General features: G+C 34.6%; 1 protein-coding gene across 1 annotated transcript; it reads right to left on the reverse strand.

The window, feature by feature from the left end:
* Positions 1-4860: 4860 nt before the first annotated feature.
* On the reverse strand, positions 4861-6787 carry LOC149413270 (nucleoside-diphosphatase uda-1-like). Its single transcript, XM_089645448.1, has 3 exons — positions 6637-6787; positions 5890-6056; positions 4861-4992 (listed from the first exon to the last, which is right to left on the reverse strand). Exons 1-3 carry the CDS (start codon positions 6785-6787, stop codon positions 4861-4863), a joined length of 450 nt encoding a protein of 149 aa, XP_089501574.1.
* Positions 6788-17124: the final 10337 nt, after the last annotated feature.

Here is a 17124-nt window from a genome sequence, read left to right on the forward strand (position 1 = left end):
TTATAATTTTTTATTTGAATGTCATATACAATGTACTGATTCTTCATGGTGTAGTAAACAAACAAAATTTTCATTACATCTTGTAATATGAGGTAGTTTTGCAGTCTAAAAGTTAAAATAAACATGTTTTCTACAAAAAAATGTAGTTAACATGTTTATGCCATCTTCAGGGATAGGTGAGGAAGATACAGAATTGAAAGGCAAGAACATGTTAAATTCTTGTTGTTTTACTTAATCAAACAAATTAAACATTTTTTTAATATAAAGTAACTAAATAATAATTATTATTGAAAAGAAAAGGTAGCAGAGCATGAGTCAATTTTTTTTTTGAGAATAAATCCACGAAAAACCTCATCCAGGTATGGTAACAATTTTTGGATATCATTCCATTTGGCCGCATCGATTTCTTTGTTATCTTTCACTTTTGATGACAGCATTGGCGGGGAAGATAATGTTTCACACCTTTTTTTTTTAAGATCCACGTCTTTCTAAGGCTCTTCTTCGGAGAGTGATTTGCGATATTTTTAATTTCCTCGCTCCTTCTGCCCCCTTCGTTTTCACTCCAAACATGGAAATATGCCCTATTTAACTCCTTTGTCACACAATGTACTCCCAAATTATAGTTTTCTTAAATAGAAAGCCACGTTTGTGGATATCTTTGGGAGAGGTAGAGTCTTTTCCAAATCAAATGTGTTTCATCAAATTCAGATGCCTTTTTCTTATCATGTTTTTGCATTTCAAATGCAGCTTTATACATATTTACATGAATTTGGTCAGATTTTTTGCTATTGCAAGTCCCACAAGTGTCTGTCTTAGGCACACCAAACGAAAAGTTGAAATCCTCTGTAAAGATCCTAGTGTAACGATTCAACGAAACAGGGGCATACTCTTTTTCTCCACAAAACATATTATAGAGCTCATACAGTTTTGGGATTGACAAATCGGATGCAAGGTACAATTTATGGAGATTTTTGTTCCTGGAATAATGCGAAGCTTCTGCAGGGAACATATTGATTCAGGGTGTTCTCTTACTTCTTTAAGCTGGTTATCTGGTGTTTTGTTAGGCCTCGTGCAGTAGCGACCTCTGTGACTTACTGCTGGTGATGAAACTCCTGCAGCTACTTTTCTCCTCGAAATATCTAATCTGCCTCTACCTATTTGGTAAATGGATTGTAAGGCTGGTTTGCAAACTTGTTCATTATTTCCTTGTATTGATACAGAGTACGTAATATTGCAGGATCGTTTGGCCGAAGTGATCCTGGTTATATTTTTAATATTCATCGATCTCAATAAAAAAAGTTGATTGGGCTTCTGAATGTAGTGAATAAAACTCTAGAAAGAGTTTTTTTCCTAATTCTTGAATTACATTTCAATCTGCAGTTGCTACCACAAAGATTTACTTCCTGTTTTGGTGTTTTAGCAGGTTTAAGGCTTTTTTTATAACTAACATAAGAATCACCTCTCATCCTAGCGTCCTGCGCTATTTCTCTTGCTCGCCCTAGCTTGGGCCTCTTCCTACTCTTTTTAGTGCCTGAAAATAATACACACATTCATATCAGTTAGCGAACAGTCAAAAATGATTTTTTTTTAAAGTTTATCTAAAATTATATACCTAGGTACAGCAAGACAAATTACCTTCTAAATGACTGTTTTCTATATTAGAAACGTTTAAATTGTTTTCAATTTCGCTTTCAGCGTCCTCAGTATATTGTTCTACACTGCTTTCCACAGCAAGAGCTGCATCTGAAAATAATAATTTAATCTTCATTACATGCAAACCAGTAAAATAAAATTCAATTCAAGTTATAAAGCCTTATCCTCACCAGTTTGATTTAAAGTATTGAGTATCTCATCTTGTTGTACGTATTCCAAAATTATATCTCCTGTACCAGTGATAGTAGCAATATACTCTAGACTACTCTGATTATCTTCTGAAAATACAAAGTACAATAAAATAATAATTTTTAGTTCAATGTTCGAAAGAATTTAGTGTCACAATAAAGTATTTTTAAGTTTACCTTCCATTAACATGACATCATGTTGAGGTATTCCTAATAATATCCCAAACTCAACACCAGTCAAAGAGTCTTGAACACTTTCTGAAACGAAATATTGTACAGCATTAATGAAGGAATTCAAAACATAAGAAAACATAAAAGAATATTCAGAGTCACAGAGTAAAACATTTTTTTTGCGTTTACCATCCATTAAAATTACATTATTTTGAGGTATTTCTAAATGCTTCTCAGGTTGTACTAAATTAGTGGACTCTTGAAAACTTCCTGAAACAAATTAATAAGCATTACAATAAAAAAATTGTTGACTTTTAGACAGAAAAACACCAAAACAAAAATGATTCACCCATTTTCAAACTACTTTAAGGATAAATTAAGATGAACGATAATGTTTTATACAGCTTACCTGATTTCCTGATCAATATTTGACACATCTTCACCATTTTTTCACCTCTGGAACTCATTTTCGATATTTTTTAAATAAAAAACACCCACTGCAAAACTTTTTAAAACCACCAAGGTAAACGTCAAAGTGAGTGAATAACATGTTAACCATAAAAATCTAAACCAATGTAGATGGGAAGAAGTTGTTAATTACAGAATTACGGCAAGAACTTGCTAACTTAGTAGTTAACAAGTTCTTGCCCTGATTTTATCAACTTAATGTCACAGAAACACGTAGTTAACATGTTCATCACATTGATTTAAGCATGTTCTTGCCGTTTTTAAGCTCTGGCATGGTGTTCATTGGAAAGAGCGTATGCGAATTAGTTTAGAGAGCATTCTAACTCATTTTTTACGAAAATGTAAGTTAACAACTTCTTGCCTTGGGGTCTTCAATTATACTCTACTTGACTTCTTACTAAAGATGTGTACAGTGTGTTCAAACATTCTAGTGACTTGAAGTCACATGCGGTTCTACATATAAAACCAAGCATTTTTAGGGCTTTATTTGTGATTTCATTTATATGCGGATTGAATGTTAACTGTTCATCAAATATAACACCCAAGTCCCTGATTTGAGTGACAGCTGTCAATTTTACATTATTAAGCGAATATTCATAAATTGTATGATTTCGTATTTTACAAAAACGAATGACCTGACATTTTTTAGTATTAAGAAACAGAGAGTTGATGATGCACCAACGATATAGTTTATTTAAATTAAGTTGCAAAGTATAACAATCGTCTAAACTGCGTATTGTTTTATATATTTTCAAATCATCTGCGAAAAGAAGAACTTCTACATCTTTAAATATGCTAACAATATCATTAATAAATAACAAAAAAAGAATTGGTCCCAGGTGAGACCCCTGAGGGACCCCACTTGTGGCTTCGAAAATGTAAGATTCCACAGATTTTATTTTGACACATAGCTCTCTTTTACTAAGATAACTTTCAATCCAACTTAACAGATTACCCTTGATACCCAACATACTTAATTTTTGTACAAGGATATGTCGCCTAACTTTGTCAAATGCTTTGGAAAAATCAGTATATATTGAATCCACTTGATACATGATACATGATAATAAACTGTTGTATGAACAACAGTTTATTTATTTATTTATTTTGTAAGAAACAAACAGCTTTTATATAATGTACAATGATAGATATAAATATACAAGTTAACTGAAGTCAAGCCACAGAAGTTTCTTATGTTAAAGTTCATTGGAAATGAAGTTTTAATGTCTTCAAATTAATTTGGTGTTAAAGGAAGGGGAGAGGAAGAGGAAAATAGGAAGAGGATAGGAGATGCTCCCGATACATTCCACACTCTCAAATTAATAATCGATCTTACGCATTACTTCATATCGATCTGTATTTAGGTTATTACCAAAAATGTTAATGCTGTAAAATTTTGTATTATATTGTTCATGGCGAATGAATTAAAAACACTTAGAACGGGTTGTTTCAGAGAATTTTAACAATTCTTAAAGTTAATTTTCAAGTTCTGTGAATTTATCAACATGGGCCAGTCACTTCACAAACCTGAAATAATAATAGAACTTGAATAGAACTCTTTTACAGTCCTTGAAAATTACTGTGAAATTTGAACAATTCATCAAATTTCAACGTTCATTTTCGGGTTCTGTAAAATTCCTATTCAAGTTCTGTTATGATATCATTATTAGCTAGTTGCTTGACAGAACTGAAATAATAATAAAACTTGATAAAATCTTTCACAGAACTTGAAAATTAAATTTGAAATTTTAAGAATTGTTCAAATTCTCCGAAACAACCCGTCCTTAGTAGTTGTGGACTGTAGTTTATTCGTTGGCGGTCTGCAGTCGTGCTCGGGAACGATGACAAGTTATTGACATTATTGATAAATCTTTTATCGATCGCCGTGCTAAATACCTTGGAAGCAATCCCAGATCGAATACCTTATTTTACATACAACAATTCAATTCAAAATACGCCCAAAACTCTTTACTCAGACGTATCTGCAAAACTTACAATTCCCTAAGAGATATTGATATTTTCCACTCTAACCTAAAATTTTTTAAAATCTAATAATATTACATTGTACTTAAACCAAAGCAATTCTTTTTATTATTCATCTATTCTTTTCATATATTGTTTACTTACAACATTAAACTGGTTTATTTTACACTCAACATCTTAAATGCAAAATTAATTCACATCTATAACTATATGCTTCCCAAATATACTCAGTTAAAAAAAAAATCACGCACATCATCACAGACAACTGAAATTACTATGTTTTAAAGGTGATTAAAATTTGATGTTACTATCTAAACTTGATTGATTTCATTGAGGCATTTCGATATTAGTGAAGTTTTTTTCAATTAAAATCAAATTTTTTTTAAGTGTACTATTATTACGCATTTGACGTCAGTACAATCTGATCTCTTTGCATTTTTTTAAAATTTGTTTTGTCCAATTCATTTAGCGTATTCAGAGCAAGTCCCAGGGTCCACAAAGCAGTCCTGCCATTCAACTCGTCAACCGGCTGAAAAAAAAGAAAAACGATGAATCTTCCTACAGATCAAGCAACTAGTCCTTTGGAAGGGATAGAGGCTGTAATTTTTAAGTGCATATTTTGATACAGTTTTAAATTAATTAATGACACAGTACCCCTAAATAAAGTCGGAATCCTAACGACTTAAGTAAAGAAGAGGTCTATAAAAATATGCGACGAATACTGGACGGATCAAGGGTCTCAATTTGCCCTAGCAGGCCTAGAAAATTGATCATTCTGCGGGGTTTATTTTAATTAATTTTGATGACTATCAAACTCATCAAGCATTCTCGAAACCTTCTGTTAATTACTAATTAATTAATTAATACTGTTAATTATTAAAAATCTGGTCAAATTATTCGTTTTCTTGTTAAAAACGAGGCTGCAGGCCTTTAACGAATACATTAACAGAGTTCCCAATAATGTATCACTTAAAAACTAATGTTTTATGAGGAACGCGGAACGGGTGTTCATACAAATATTGATGTGCTTAAAATAACATGGGCTTTCGATATATATTCTGAATTACTTATATTTTTATTTATTTATTTATTGACGCCCTATTAGGCTTTTAAGTACATAAAAATTACAAATTTGATTTTTAGCAACAGTATAAAACAAACAATAGAAAATCGAAATAAAATATAATGATTTCTCATACATTATTTACATTTAAAAAATGGTGGACTAATTTGGCTTTAAATGTATTGAAGTTTAAATTAAATATGTCAGCGACATCACTTAGTTCATTGCCCAACTTTATCAGGAAATTGGCGTGCTATCACTTTTTTAACAGGATAATTTTTCTCCGTGCAGTTCATCAAAACGATACCCAATTTCACGTTAATGTTAGGTAATTGTATTCATTTGGATGTCAGTGGTACTTACTTTTAATGTGGTGCTAGAATCAAGTTTTAGAGTATTGGAGAGTAGGGTGGATATGTAGGTGAGATCTGTACAAAGCCACGGATTGTTCTCATCCCATTTTTCACACGCTCTCTCAGAAGCGTTAGAAATATTTCCAACGGTAAATATTTGCGCTTTCCTTGGGTCAGCTAAAAACAGAGTAAAGGAGAGGTTATTGATTTCTTTAATTTTAGTAGGTATCACAATACCTGAAAGTTAATAGAAACAAAAGGATAAATGGTATGAAAGCGTACCGACCAAAGATATTAGAAGAACGAGATGTGCTATGAGCAGTTCGTACTGAGTGGAATTGTTTTGCCGAGTGTCGCCGGTTTTGTTCACCAATACTACTGCACACCTTCGCTTACGCTAAGGCATCCGCACTAATACAAAGAACAGATTTCTGTGCGTACACGTCCCGATACCGTTCAAAGTACCCTAATTAGGTAGTACTCCGGCTACGGTCCGGCGGCCAACATAGCATATCTCGTTCTTCTAATATCTTTGGTACCGACATTGACTGTCGATGACCAAACTGGACAGACTATGAAAGAAGATACAATGAAGTTATACCCTTAATGTGTAGGTAAAAACAAAAACAGGGCGCTTTTGTGCGTAGCTAGGAGCAGTAGTAATAACGTTGGACTAACTATGTTGGCGACAGTTTAGTGCCCGCGGCTCGCGGAACATCTCCCTTGTTTCTGTTAGCTTTTAAACATTCATTATTACCTGAACCAAGTCCGGCTAGTCTGATGGTGTCCAAGAGATATCCCATGATGTATATTTGCAAGCTCTCCAGCTTATTGCTATGCCTCTTCAATTTCCATTCGTTAGGGTTGTTATCGATTACTTCCGTCATTAACTCCTTGCACTTTGACATATCTATCGCAGTGCGGTTCCCAACATAATCATAAGTCTGGATTTCTGGTAGGACTCTGCAATACAAATTTGTGATTATTTCTCTATTTTAAACTTGAATAACTACAGTGATAAACCGATAGAAACGTGATATGACGCTAGTTCCTTTGATCATCATACAAGTGGGGCAAAATCAATGTCATAATCTGAATGTGCCATAATTTTTGCAAATGGCGTCAAATGTCATTGTGCTTTGACTTTTATTTTGTAGACAGATATAGAATCAGTTGACAACAAGCAACGGAGCGATACACACCTGAAGATCGCGGAATTATTGTTACAGCTTATTTGACCAATTTCCGGTCTTGGTAATTATGGCACATTCACATTATGATATTACTTTTGCCCCACCTTGTACCACGAAAAGAAACAAACAAATATACACATAAATCTTGCATTAAAATGGACAGCATTCTCACCTGACGCCTGTGCTCTAAAGATATCTGTTTGTTAAGATAAGCCGGGATTTCACCAGGATCTATTATTTTATCTATGAAATAGATCCGAGAGAACAGGCTTTTCTATGGAATAGAAACCCAAAGTTGAATGGATTTCAACTTTCTCTAAACTCATTGACAGAGACTAATACAGAAGAGATCAGGTGAGAATGCGCCAATAGGGGAATCAAATCTATCGCCAGATTTTTCACAGAGTCAAGGAACTGTTTAGATTTGTTCATGGTCAGCAGTTGTGTATTATTAATTGTGTATCGTTCATACAATATCTTTACAAATTATCTCGTACCTCATGACAGCAGTTTGTTGCTCATATTCCCAGACGGCTACGACCGAATTTCCCAAACAGACAGAGGTGCTCAGGACCTTGCAGACTTTGGGACTTTCAGACCCTCTGCTGATCCGGAGTTTGGTCAAGGATACGTGTCGGATAGTCTGTAAGTCGAAGCCTCCAAATCTGCAATAATTGAAGTAGGCAGAGCCATAGATAACAGAAACAAACGGAGATTTGTATATTTTATTTTAAATGTACATCAACATTCGTTATAATCAACAATAAACATACGTTCAATTGAAAAATATCTATATCAGGGTACAAGATATTTAATAGTAGAATTTTTCCGAACGACAATGGTAGGTTAGTTCTGCATCTCAGAAAGCCAAAAGTCCTGTGCACTTTCTATCGGTGAGGCTTCCCAGCATACCAGACCCCCTCCTCATATCCATCTATGGTTTCCAGACCAGAGGTGGTTACCAAATTCACGTACAGTTCAGAGCACTTTTGAATATTGATGAGTAATACAAAGAAAAATATACCTGTGTATGTCATTTTTTAGGTCGTTTAAGACAAGTCTATCGGCGGTCATTTTGTACATTATTTGTAATTGTTTGTCTCCCAGTACTAGTAAGGCTTTAGGTTCAACTGAAATCAAGATTAATGTATTATTGCACTGCATCTTATAATTATATTATTGCTGAATGCACTTTTATCTTTCGTGGAGAACTTTTAGCTAAGAGTGGGAAATTATCAGACATCGGAATATACATCTCTTCCTATAGCCCCTACATTAACGCGCTTCACAACACTGCCCAACCAGATGGCGACATAATTCCCCTGTCTTTTAATTGTACAGAAAGGGGTTGTCTTGTCAGATTTTTTTATGCCTGTCTCACTGGGAAATTTCCGTGTCAAGAGATACACGTGGGAGGCACTTATATAATAGGTATATTATGGTTAAATACAGTAATATTTTAAAACATTTCTTTGAGGGAAATAAGAAATGCAAGTTTACTCCACACAATATGCACTAGCAATGTCAAAACATGCACTAGCAATACCGAAATATGCACTAGGAATGCCAAAATATGCGCTAACATTGCTAAAATATGAGCGATCGTTGATAAATATTGTAGCAGTTCAATGTTGCCTGCTACGTTTTCACTATTATTATATGACGTATACACGCTGGCGCCTTCGAGAAGAGAGCTGGAGACTGACAACACGACGGGACAAATTTAGTACCATTTGGGCAGCCTTCTGGGAACCAGGCGATTCGCGGAAGGACACGAGCGAGCGCTCCAGACGACATTCTACCGACATTCTACCGACATTTTATCGGCAAGAAATAACGCAGTAGTTTTGTTAAACGTTTTCGCTGGTCATCGTTTTGCTGGCGTTGTTTGGCGCCCTCTTCTAGTTAAACAGGTCAGAATATTATGTTTCACACATTGTCATGCCTAATTCATTTGCTACCAATTTTAAATAATATCCGAGCGCCCAGAACTTCGTTCTGACGCTAACGCCTTGGGATGCAATATTTTATTTTGTTATTAAAGGTCTCTTGCTTTTGCACTTTTCGTTGTTAAAATAAATGCTTTGTTGAAATTCTAAATTTTTTCATTATTGCAAACGTAACAACCCGTTGTTGGTTCCCTTTCAGATTGTTACAATATATGCTTGAATTATAAAAACTGGTGCCTTATGTAGACATCAGTTTATAAAATCTACTATCAAAAGAGTGAAATATGCACTCTGAATATCAAAATGTGTACTAACAATTCCAAAATATGCACTATGAATTCCAAAATATATGCATAAATTATACCATTAAAAAAGTGGCCAGAGTAATTACAGAAAACAAAAGTCATGGATTCTTAAAAAATATTTAATTCCTTGGAGTCGCAAATCTTGTCTGAAAATCAATTTGTGGTTTTATTGTCAACTGTAATCAACATTTGACACAACTATTGGTCTAGCTGTGGTTAACAATTAGAATTGGAGAGGGATTTCAACTTATCCCTGGTCATTGGTATATGTCTTGTTGTAAATCGATATTATGGCCTTGGGGCACACTGCGGGTGATCACTGCTCAAGCTTCTGCAATAGACTCTAAACCAGGGCTTCCCAAACTTTTTACAACTGTGACGCCCTTGGGAAGTTGCCATATTTTTGCGACGCCCGAATTGGGACCTATTTATTAAACGGAATATTTGTCGATCTCTAATTTCAAATTCAGAATTAAAAATATCATCTTGCAACTAATTTTTCCCGTATTTTTATCAGCCACCTATTTTTTAAATGATCACAAAGTTTCTAATGAAATTGGTTCGTAACCTAGATAGTGTCTCGGATAAACCAAAGGTTGGGTTAGGTTAGGTTAGGTTAGGTTCGGCTCGGTTGGGGGGCCCCTCTACTATACCAAGTCAACCGGGCAGGACCGGTAGACCATTTTAGGGCGGTGTTTGTTTGCGGGGCTATTTTTAGAAAGTGGGAGGAGTCTGGTCGTGGAATCGTCAGAGTCGTGGGAGGAGATTAGTAGGTTAAAAAATCCGAGTGCAGATTCGGATAGAAGAGCGAATTTCAATTTTTTTTTTTTTTTTGTTTTAATTTCAAATTCAGAATTAAAAATATCATCTTGCAACTGATTTTTCCCGTATTTTTATCAGCTACCTATTTTTTAAATGATCACAAAGTTTCTAATGAAATTGGTTCGTAACCTAGATTGTGTCTCGGATAAACCAAAGGTTGGGTGGTTTAAGACGCCTGTCAACAAGAGATCCTAAGTTCGATTCCTAATTGTGTCCATTATCTTTTTATTTTTCTGGGTCTTGTTCTGTTCCATGTTTCCTTTAGATAGATTTATAATAGTAATTCAGACCTTTCAACGCATTTAATGTGATCCACCAGCTGAATTCCAACTCATCTCTGGCAATCAACTTGATATATCCACTCTCAGTGTGGAAGGGGGTCAGCCTGAGTGCAAAGATGAGAGATTTCAGTAATGTATTGTCCATATTGACATCTCCATCTTCGATTCTCAGCAGAAGCGGAGTCTTGTACAGGGCTTCTGCCGGAATTTTTAATAGAGCAAGGTCCAGCAAAGCTGCCATAGGTTGCAAACTCTGAGATAAATAATAATTCATTTAGATAGTATTCGATTGTAGTATAGAATACAGAAGAACACTAGAAATGCAATATACATGATTTTCCAATAAGAGGTGTTATTTTGATATTCAAATAAACTTTTCCCGTATAAGATCAATGGTTTCGTTGCTTGTGTGGCACGTAGCGCCGTCTTGTTGAAAGTAAACGTTGTCCAGATCAATACCATCCAATTCCGATCATAAAAAATCATTAATCATCTCTCGATAGCGATCCATTCACCGTAACTGTTGCTCCAGTCTCATTTTCGAAAAAGTAAGGTACAATGACTCCGCCGGACCATAAACCGCACCAAACTGTCAGACGTTGAGGATAGAAAGGCTTTTCAACAATAACTCTTGGGTTTTCCGAGCCCCAGATGCGACAATTTTGCTTGTTGACGAAGCCACCGAGGTGGAAATGGGCCTCATCACTCAAGAACTCAAGATGATTTTTCCATGGAATTCTAATAATTAATAATAATGAATTTTAATAATTTCAATGCGTTGTTGAAGCGTGTATCGTTCCATTTTTATTTATCGTTCATATTCAAAATAACACCTCTTATTGGAAAACCCTGTAGATTTGAAAAGAAATCAATCTGGCCACCTAGATATCCAATTTGATGGACCGGCCTATGAGAGAAAGGAGAACAAGCCAAGTGCGCGGAGCAGGGAGGGGGCACAACCGTCTCGCTTTGCGTGATTTGTCAATAAATGAATCTTGACAGACAAATAATTATAAGCAATAATTTGTCGACTGAAATAACGATACAAATTGAAAATATCTCCCGATTAAGAATAAATGCGACCAACGGGAATTCTGATGTCCGGTCAGGTTCTCTGAACCACTGAGCTATGTCGGCTTATTTCCAACCCGCCAAATGATTCAATATGTACTAGTACCTCAATCAACAATTACTGCTTATTATATTTTTTTCCACCTGTAAACAACCAACTTTATTTTTGTAGGAAAGGCTTTGTTAGTGCTAAATTTCTCACTAGATGGCGTCGAGACATATTATATCTTCATTTGTTGGTGAAATATTTTGACTTAATTTCAATTTGTATTGATATTTCAGGCGACTAATTATTGCTTATAATTATTTGTTATCCTTTGTGCTATGCATAAAAACCTTGTTTTATAAACATTAGTTTATCATTAAAAAAATAATTATAATATTTGACAAGTCAAAAAGGCTGCGTAAAACATTTAGCTACAAATCCTAAATCGGATAAAAAAAAGATCAGAATCGCTCGTGGTCGGTCAACGTACGACTGACGTTGTAGTTAATTCAAAGCATTCTCGAACCCCGAAAAATATGGTTTGCCTCCAGCTCATCGGAATGATACCCTGATTTTATAGGACAAGTCTATCGATTCGGATATCTATGGTCGCCACTGACTAAGTACCTTTTGGTTCTACCCATAAAAATTCGAATTAATAGACCTGCCCTAACACGAAATCTGGGTATCATGTTGAAGAGCTGGAGATAAACCATGTGATCATATTTTTGGCACCAGTCGAGTATGCTTGAATAAACGTTGGTCGTACATTTACCACCGAAGAGCGCACATTGAAATAACCAGACCATGTGCAGAAAATTAAAGTTCGCTAAAGTAAAGCAAAGATTTTCACATTGTGGGACTTTTCTACGCAGGATCTGAATATTCGTTATTAAACAAATCTTCTGGCGTAGCAACACAAAAATTGAGTGAGGTAACTAAATTATAACACATTAAGTGTCTAACTAAATAGTGTAACAAATTATAAAATTTTGGAAACAAGCCGTCCTTTTGTTTACCCAATTTAAGATTGTAGTTATTTTTTTACGCCGCCAGCAATTTACGCGCCACTGTAAAAAGGACTAGTAGCATAGTAATTCATAAGGAAATTTTATTTTCGAGGATCGATTGGTGATATTGCAATGCGAGTAGCCTGTATACTGTCAGATTCATTTATTGACAAATCACCGAAAGTGGGACGGTCACGCCGCCTTCCTCTGCGCAAATTGGTTTCTATTAATTTGTATGTCTATAAAGGTACTACCCCATTCAGCAAGCAGTCCGTCCCTCTTACACTAAACTTGCCTTAAAATTGTATATTGCCATCCAATTTGAATTCACAAAACATTTGATCACAAAACACGCCCACATCCCCCCATGGCATTTCTAATGTTCTTATTTACTCTATTCGTTGTAGAAATATATAACCTGGCCACATATTACGTAAATAACTAACAAACCATCACAAAGTTTCTCCGCAGGGGTAGGCAGACAATAAACCGCTACAAAGTATTGTAACACAATTCGCCATCATCAATTCAGTCTGGCACACACTCCTGGCTTCATCCACTTTCATACATGTTATCATACGTCTGAAACAGCCTGACTCAAGTATTCGATTGTCCAATTCCTTCTACCATTCACTACGGCATCATAAATAATATTCTCCTTACTTTGTGCATGTTCTACATGCCTAATCCATCTAAACGCCCCTTTCTTAACCTTATTCAATACGCTTACATCAACCTTTGCATTCTTTCCAGATCTCCACATTTTTAACACAATAATACTTAGTTTTACCACATTTGCCTCAGGGATCTTATTTCTACAGACCAACAACACACAATAGTCTACAACAAACTAGTGCCAATTTGTTTTTTTGCTGTTGTTTGTTCAATGAACATCATAATATAAGCACCTAGTAAAAATAACAACAAAAAAATACGCTTACGTCCAAACTTTCCTTGTAGTTCCCTTCTAAAATACTTGGTTGTAAGCTGTAGTTATAATCTGAATGGTATAACAGATCCCCATCTGAATAGACAAAAAACACTACATTAAAATAATTGCTTAATCTAGTGAAAAAGTATTACGGCCCGGTATACCAGTCGGTACATTTTCTCACTATGTGCGATATTCGTTGCTCAAATTTAAGCAGGCTAAATCGGCAGCTTAAGCCTTGGTATCTTGGTAAGCCGCAGAATCGTAACCTTTTGTAGACTCCGAGGCGCAGCAGTAACAAATGTCAAATACCACGTTTTCATAAGTAATTACATACTCTCACCGAAATTAGTTCCCTAATTTTATCAGTATGGACTATTATATTCATCGAGCGATGAAGAATGTTTATGTCATTAATTGATAGTGAATCAAAAATAGACAAATAGTCTGGTAAGGTATTATAAGAGAGATTTGTCAACATTAGGTCAGTTCGATTTCAGCGGTTTGTTCGTCATAATTTCATGAATAGTGCATTGAATCAAAAAAATAAATACTAATAATAAATTAGTATTCTAGCATAAAGCACCATACTGATTAAAGTGGGGAACTTTATAAGAAAATCAACTAAAAAAATACTCGTCTAAAATATTTGACATTTTGAAAGATCCACAATCTCGCAATTACATTTTAGAGAATATATTTATATACCACTCACATAGACAGTAGTTTGGTTTTACAAAGACAAAAGAAACACGTTCCTCTATTAAAATCACAGACAATACGTGTAATATTGCTGATGTCTCCGCTTACAACCTGTATACGGGTTACGTTCCTAGTCACGCTGAGCTCCACATTCCAACCAAGCCAAACCGGCCATGACTTTAAAAAAATATGTTCATATACATCAGGGGTAGGGATCCTTCGGCCAGTGAGTCTATTTTATCAGGCCCGCCACACAGTGGTTGCAAATTCTTGTTTTCTGTTTCTTATCATAAAACAAAAATGCTGATTGAAAAATTATCAATCTTTATAATTCACATTTTAAATATATATATACACTGGTTTCTTACAGATGTTTTTACCTACATGAGAACAATCTAGTTATAAGAATTCAGTTATTATACAAATAGGCACTTGCGTAAAATTACAAAAATGTACTCAGACAAAAGATACATAAAACTCACTCAAATGACAAATAATTAAAAAAAACCATGAGGCACAAAGAGATAGAAGTGATACACAATATAATTAATTGATTCTTCATTTTTGAGCGACAGCATGACATTTTTCCTGATCCTATAAATCGTTGGCGAAAATGTCTACTTCGGCACACTCCATCTTATCATAATATTACAGTGGACCCATTTGGGTCAGAGGGCCTAAGATAGGTGATATAATATTCAATTCAGGTGAAACGTGCTATGGCGTCTTACAACAGGAATTGGGAGCATTTATTATTTCAATACTGCTAAGACTTAGGACGAGTTGTTTAACAGAACTGAAAAAATAACAGAACTTGAAAATTTACTTTGAAATTCGATGAATTATTCTAGAAAAATGTCGTCATGTACAACCTCTTTTTGGGACTACAATATTTATACTCTTTTCATGTGGGTATCTAACACATTTTAATATATTTTTTAAAACGCAAACTTCTAGATACCAAAACTCACCATAATAATTCTATTTTACTGTAAAAATATAGAAATTGTTGAAAAAATAAACAGCTTAATTTATTTACCTTTGGTTGGCTTGAAGAATGAATATATGAACATCTGATTGGTGTCTTCTGTAATATCAAATATGACACAGTGATGCAAATCAACAGGACCCATTTTATAAACAATATATCTCACCATTGGTTGCAATCCTATGAAGGCAATTCCTGAAATTATTTGTACAATTATAGTGAAATGTTTATAATATGAAGGTAGTGTAGGCACATAAGACACCAAAGTTGTCAAAAGAAGGAAGACTAGCTAGCTGTCCACAATGGAATGCTGAAACCAATCCTGATGTATGGAAGTGAGGCATGGAACTAGCAGAAGAAGGATGAAAGTCGACTGAATGCTGTAGAAATAAGATCCCTGATTTGTGTTGTAAATGCATGTATTATGACGGTGTTCAAAAAAGTGGACATGCAGAAAGACTGCAAGGCTAATATAAGTTTCAATGGCAAATTTTTTACATGATGTAGGTATAAAGTATAATGAATAAGTATAAATTCAATTTTTTTCACAGTCATCATCACTAGGATTTCCTGTTCTGAGGCGGCCTGTAGTTTTAAATTTTTGTATTTAGTTTCAAGTTGTTTTTACATCGTCTTCATAATGTTTTTATGTTGAATATCACTCTGTTCTTTCAGCCATGTTTTTACTTTTGTTTCGTATATTCATTTCTGTTATTTTTATTGTTTGATTTGGTAGAGCATTGTATAATTTCGTACAATAGAATTTAATATTTCTCTCTCCGTAAGATGCATTAAAACTGGGAGTAACCAGTATATTTTGGCTTATTGCTCTGGTTGAGTATTAGTGTTGGATAGTGGAGTATTCAGATATGTTTTTTTAGTTTTAATAAGATATTTTATTGAATAAAGTTTTTGTTCGTTGTAGACTTGGAAGTTTTTAAATATTTCTTCTGTCGGAGTTCTAACTGGAACATTTAAAATTGTTTTTAGTACTCTTTTTGGGCTATGTTGAGCCGCTCTGGATGAGTGCTCAAGGCAGACCCTCAACCATTTATCCCATACTCTATTAGTGATTGACACAAAGCGCAGTATATTTTTTAATGTCATTTATGTTGAGGATATCGCGAATGTTTCTAAAGAAGTATGTGTACCTAGTGAGTTATTTGTAATTATGTCAATGTGTGAGTTCCATCGGAGATTATCATCGATTTCAATTCGATAGTAATGGTGAATATTAAAAAAGGGTGTGATGTCTGTACGAATGTGGATGAGTGCAAGCGAGATGGAATGCTTGCGAGATCTTATAAAAGGCGATGCACGTTAGTTGTGCGCCCTCTTATATCATTACAAGATCAAGTATCATTATTGTGTACCAGCTACAATAATATTCAGCCTCTACACCACATTGGCACGAGCTACATATGGCATACATTCAGAGATGTGCAAAATGGGTACCCAAAACCATTTGAAATGCAAAATGGAAATGGGTCAAAACTTTTCCATTTGAAAATGCAAAATGCAAAATGGTTTTTAGAAAAGCATTTCAAATGCAAAATGCAAAATACCTATTTTCAAAATGCATTGAAAATGCAAAATGGTTTCTCAGGTCAAACAATTAAAATAATTATAGAATTTTTAAACAGTTTTATCATTTAATAATGGACATCAATGTAGAACAAACATATTACATGATGGTAAATCAAAAAATGCCACGACTACGGATTATGAACCACAAAAAATTTGCGCGGAACAAATGTTGCCAACGTAAAAACATAGAAACTGCTATCTAACATTTAATATTACAGCGTCATGGCCCCATGTTCAGTATTTTTTGTAATGTTATCACTCAATTGCCAGGGCTTCTACCAGGGAGCAACTTGACAAATGTAAATTATCTCTCATAGCGAGGTTGAGGACCGACTGATATTTGGGGCTTATGAAAAAAAGATGAGTGGAAATAGTAGGAAGAATGTTGCAAAAAAGCATTTAAAATGGAAAATGCATTGA

This window comes from Hesperophylax consimilis, chromosome 22 (assembly GCF_061612785.1).
Source record: "Hesperophylax consimilis isolate HC1 chromosome 22, BYU_Hcon_1.0, whole genome shotgun sequence".
Lineage (NCBI taxonomy): Eukaryota > Metazoa > Arthropoda > Insecta > Trichoptera > Limnephilidae > Hesperophylax > Hesperophylax consimilis.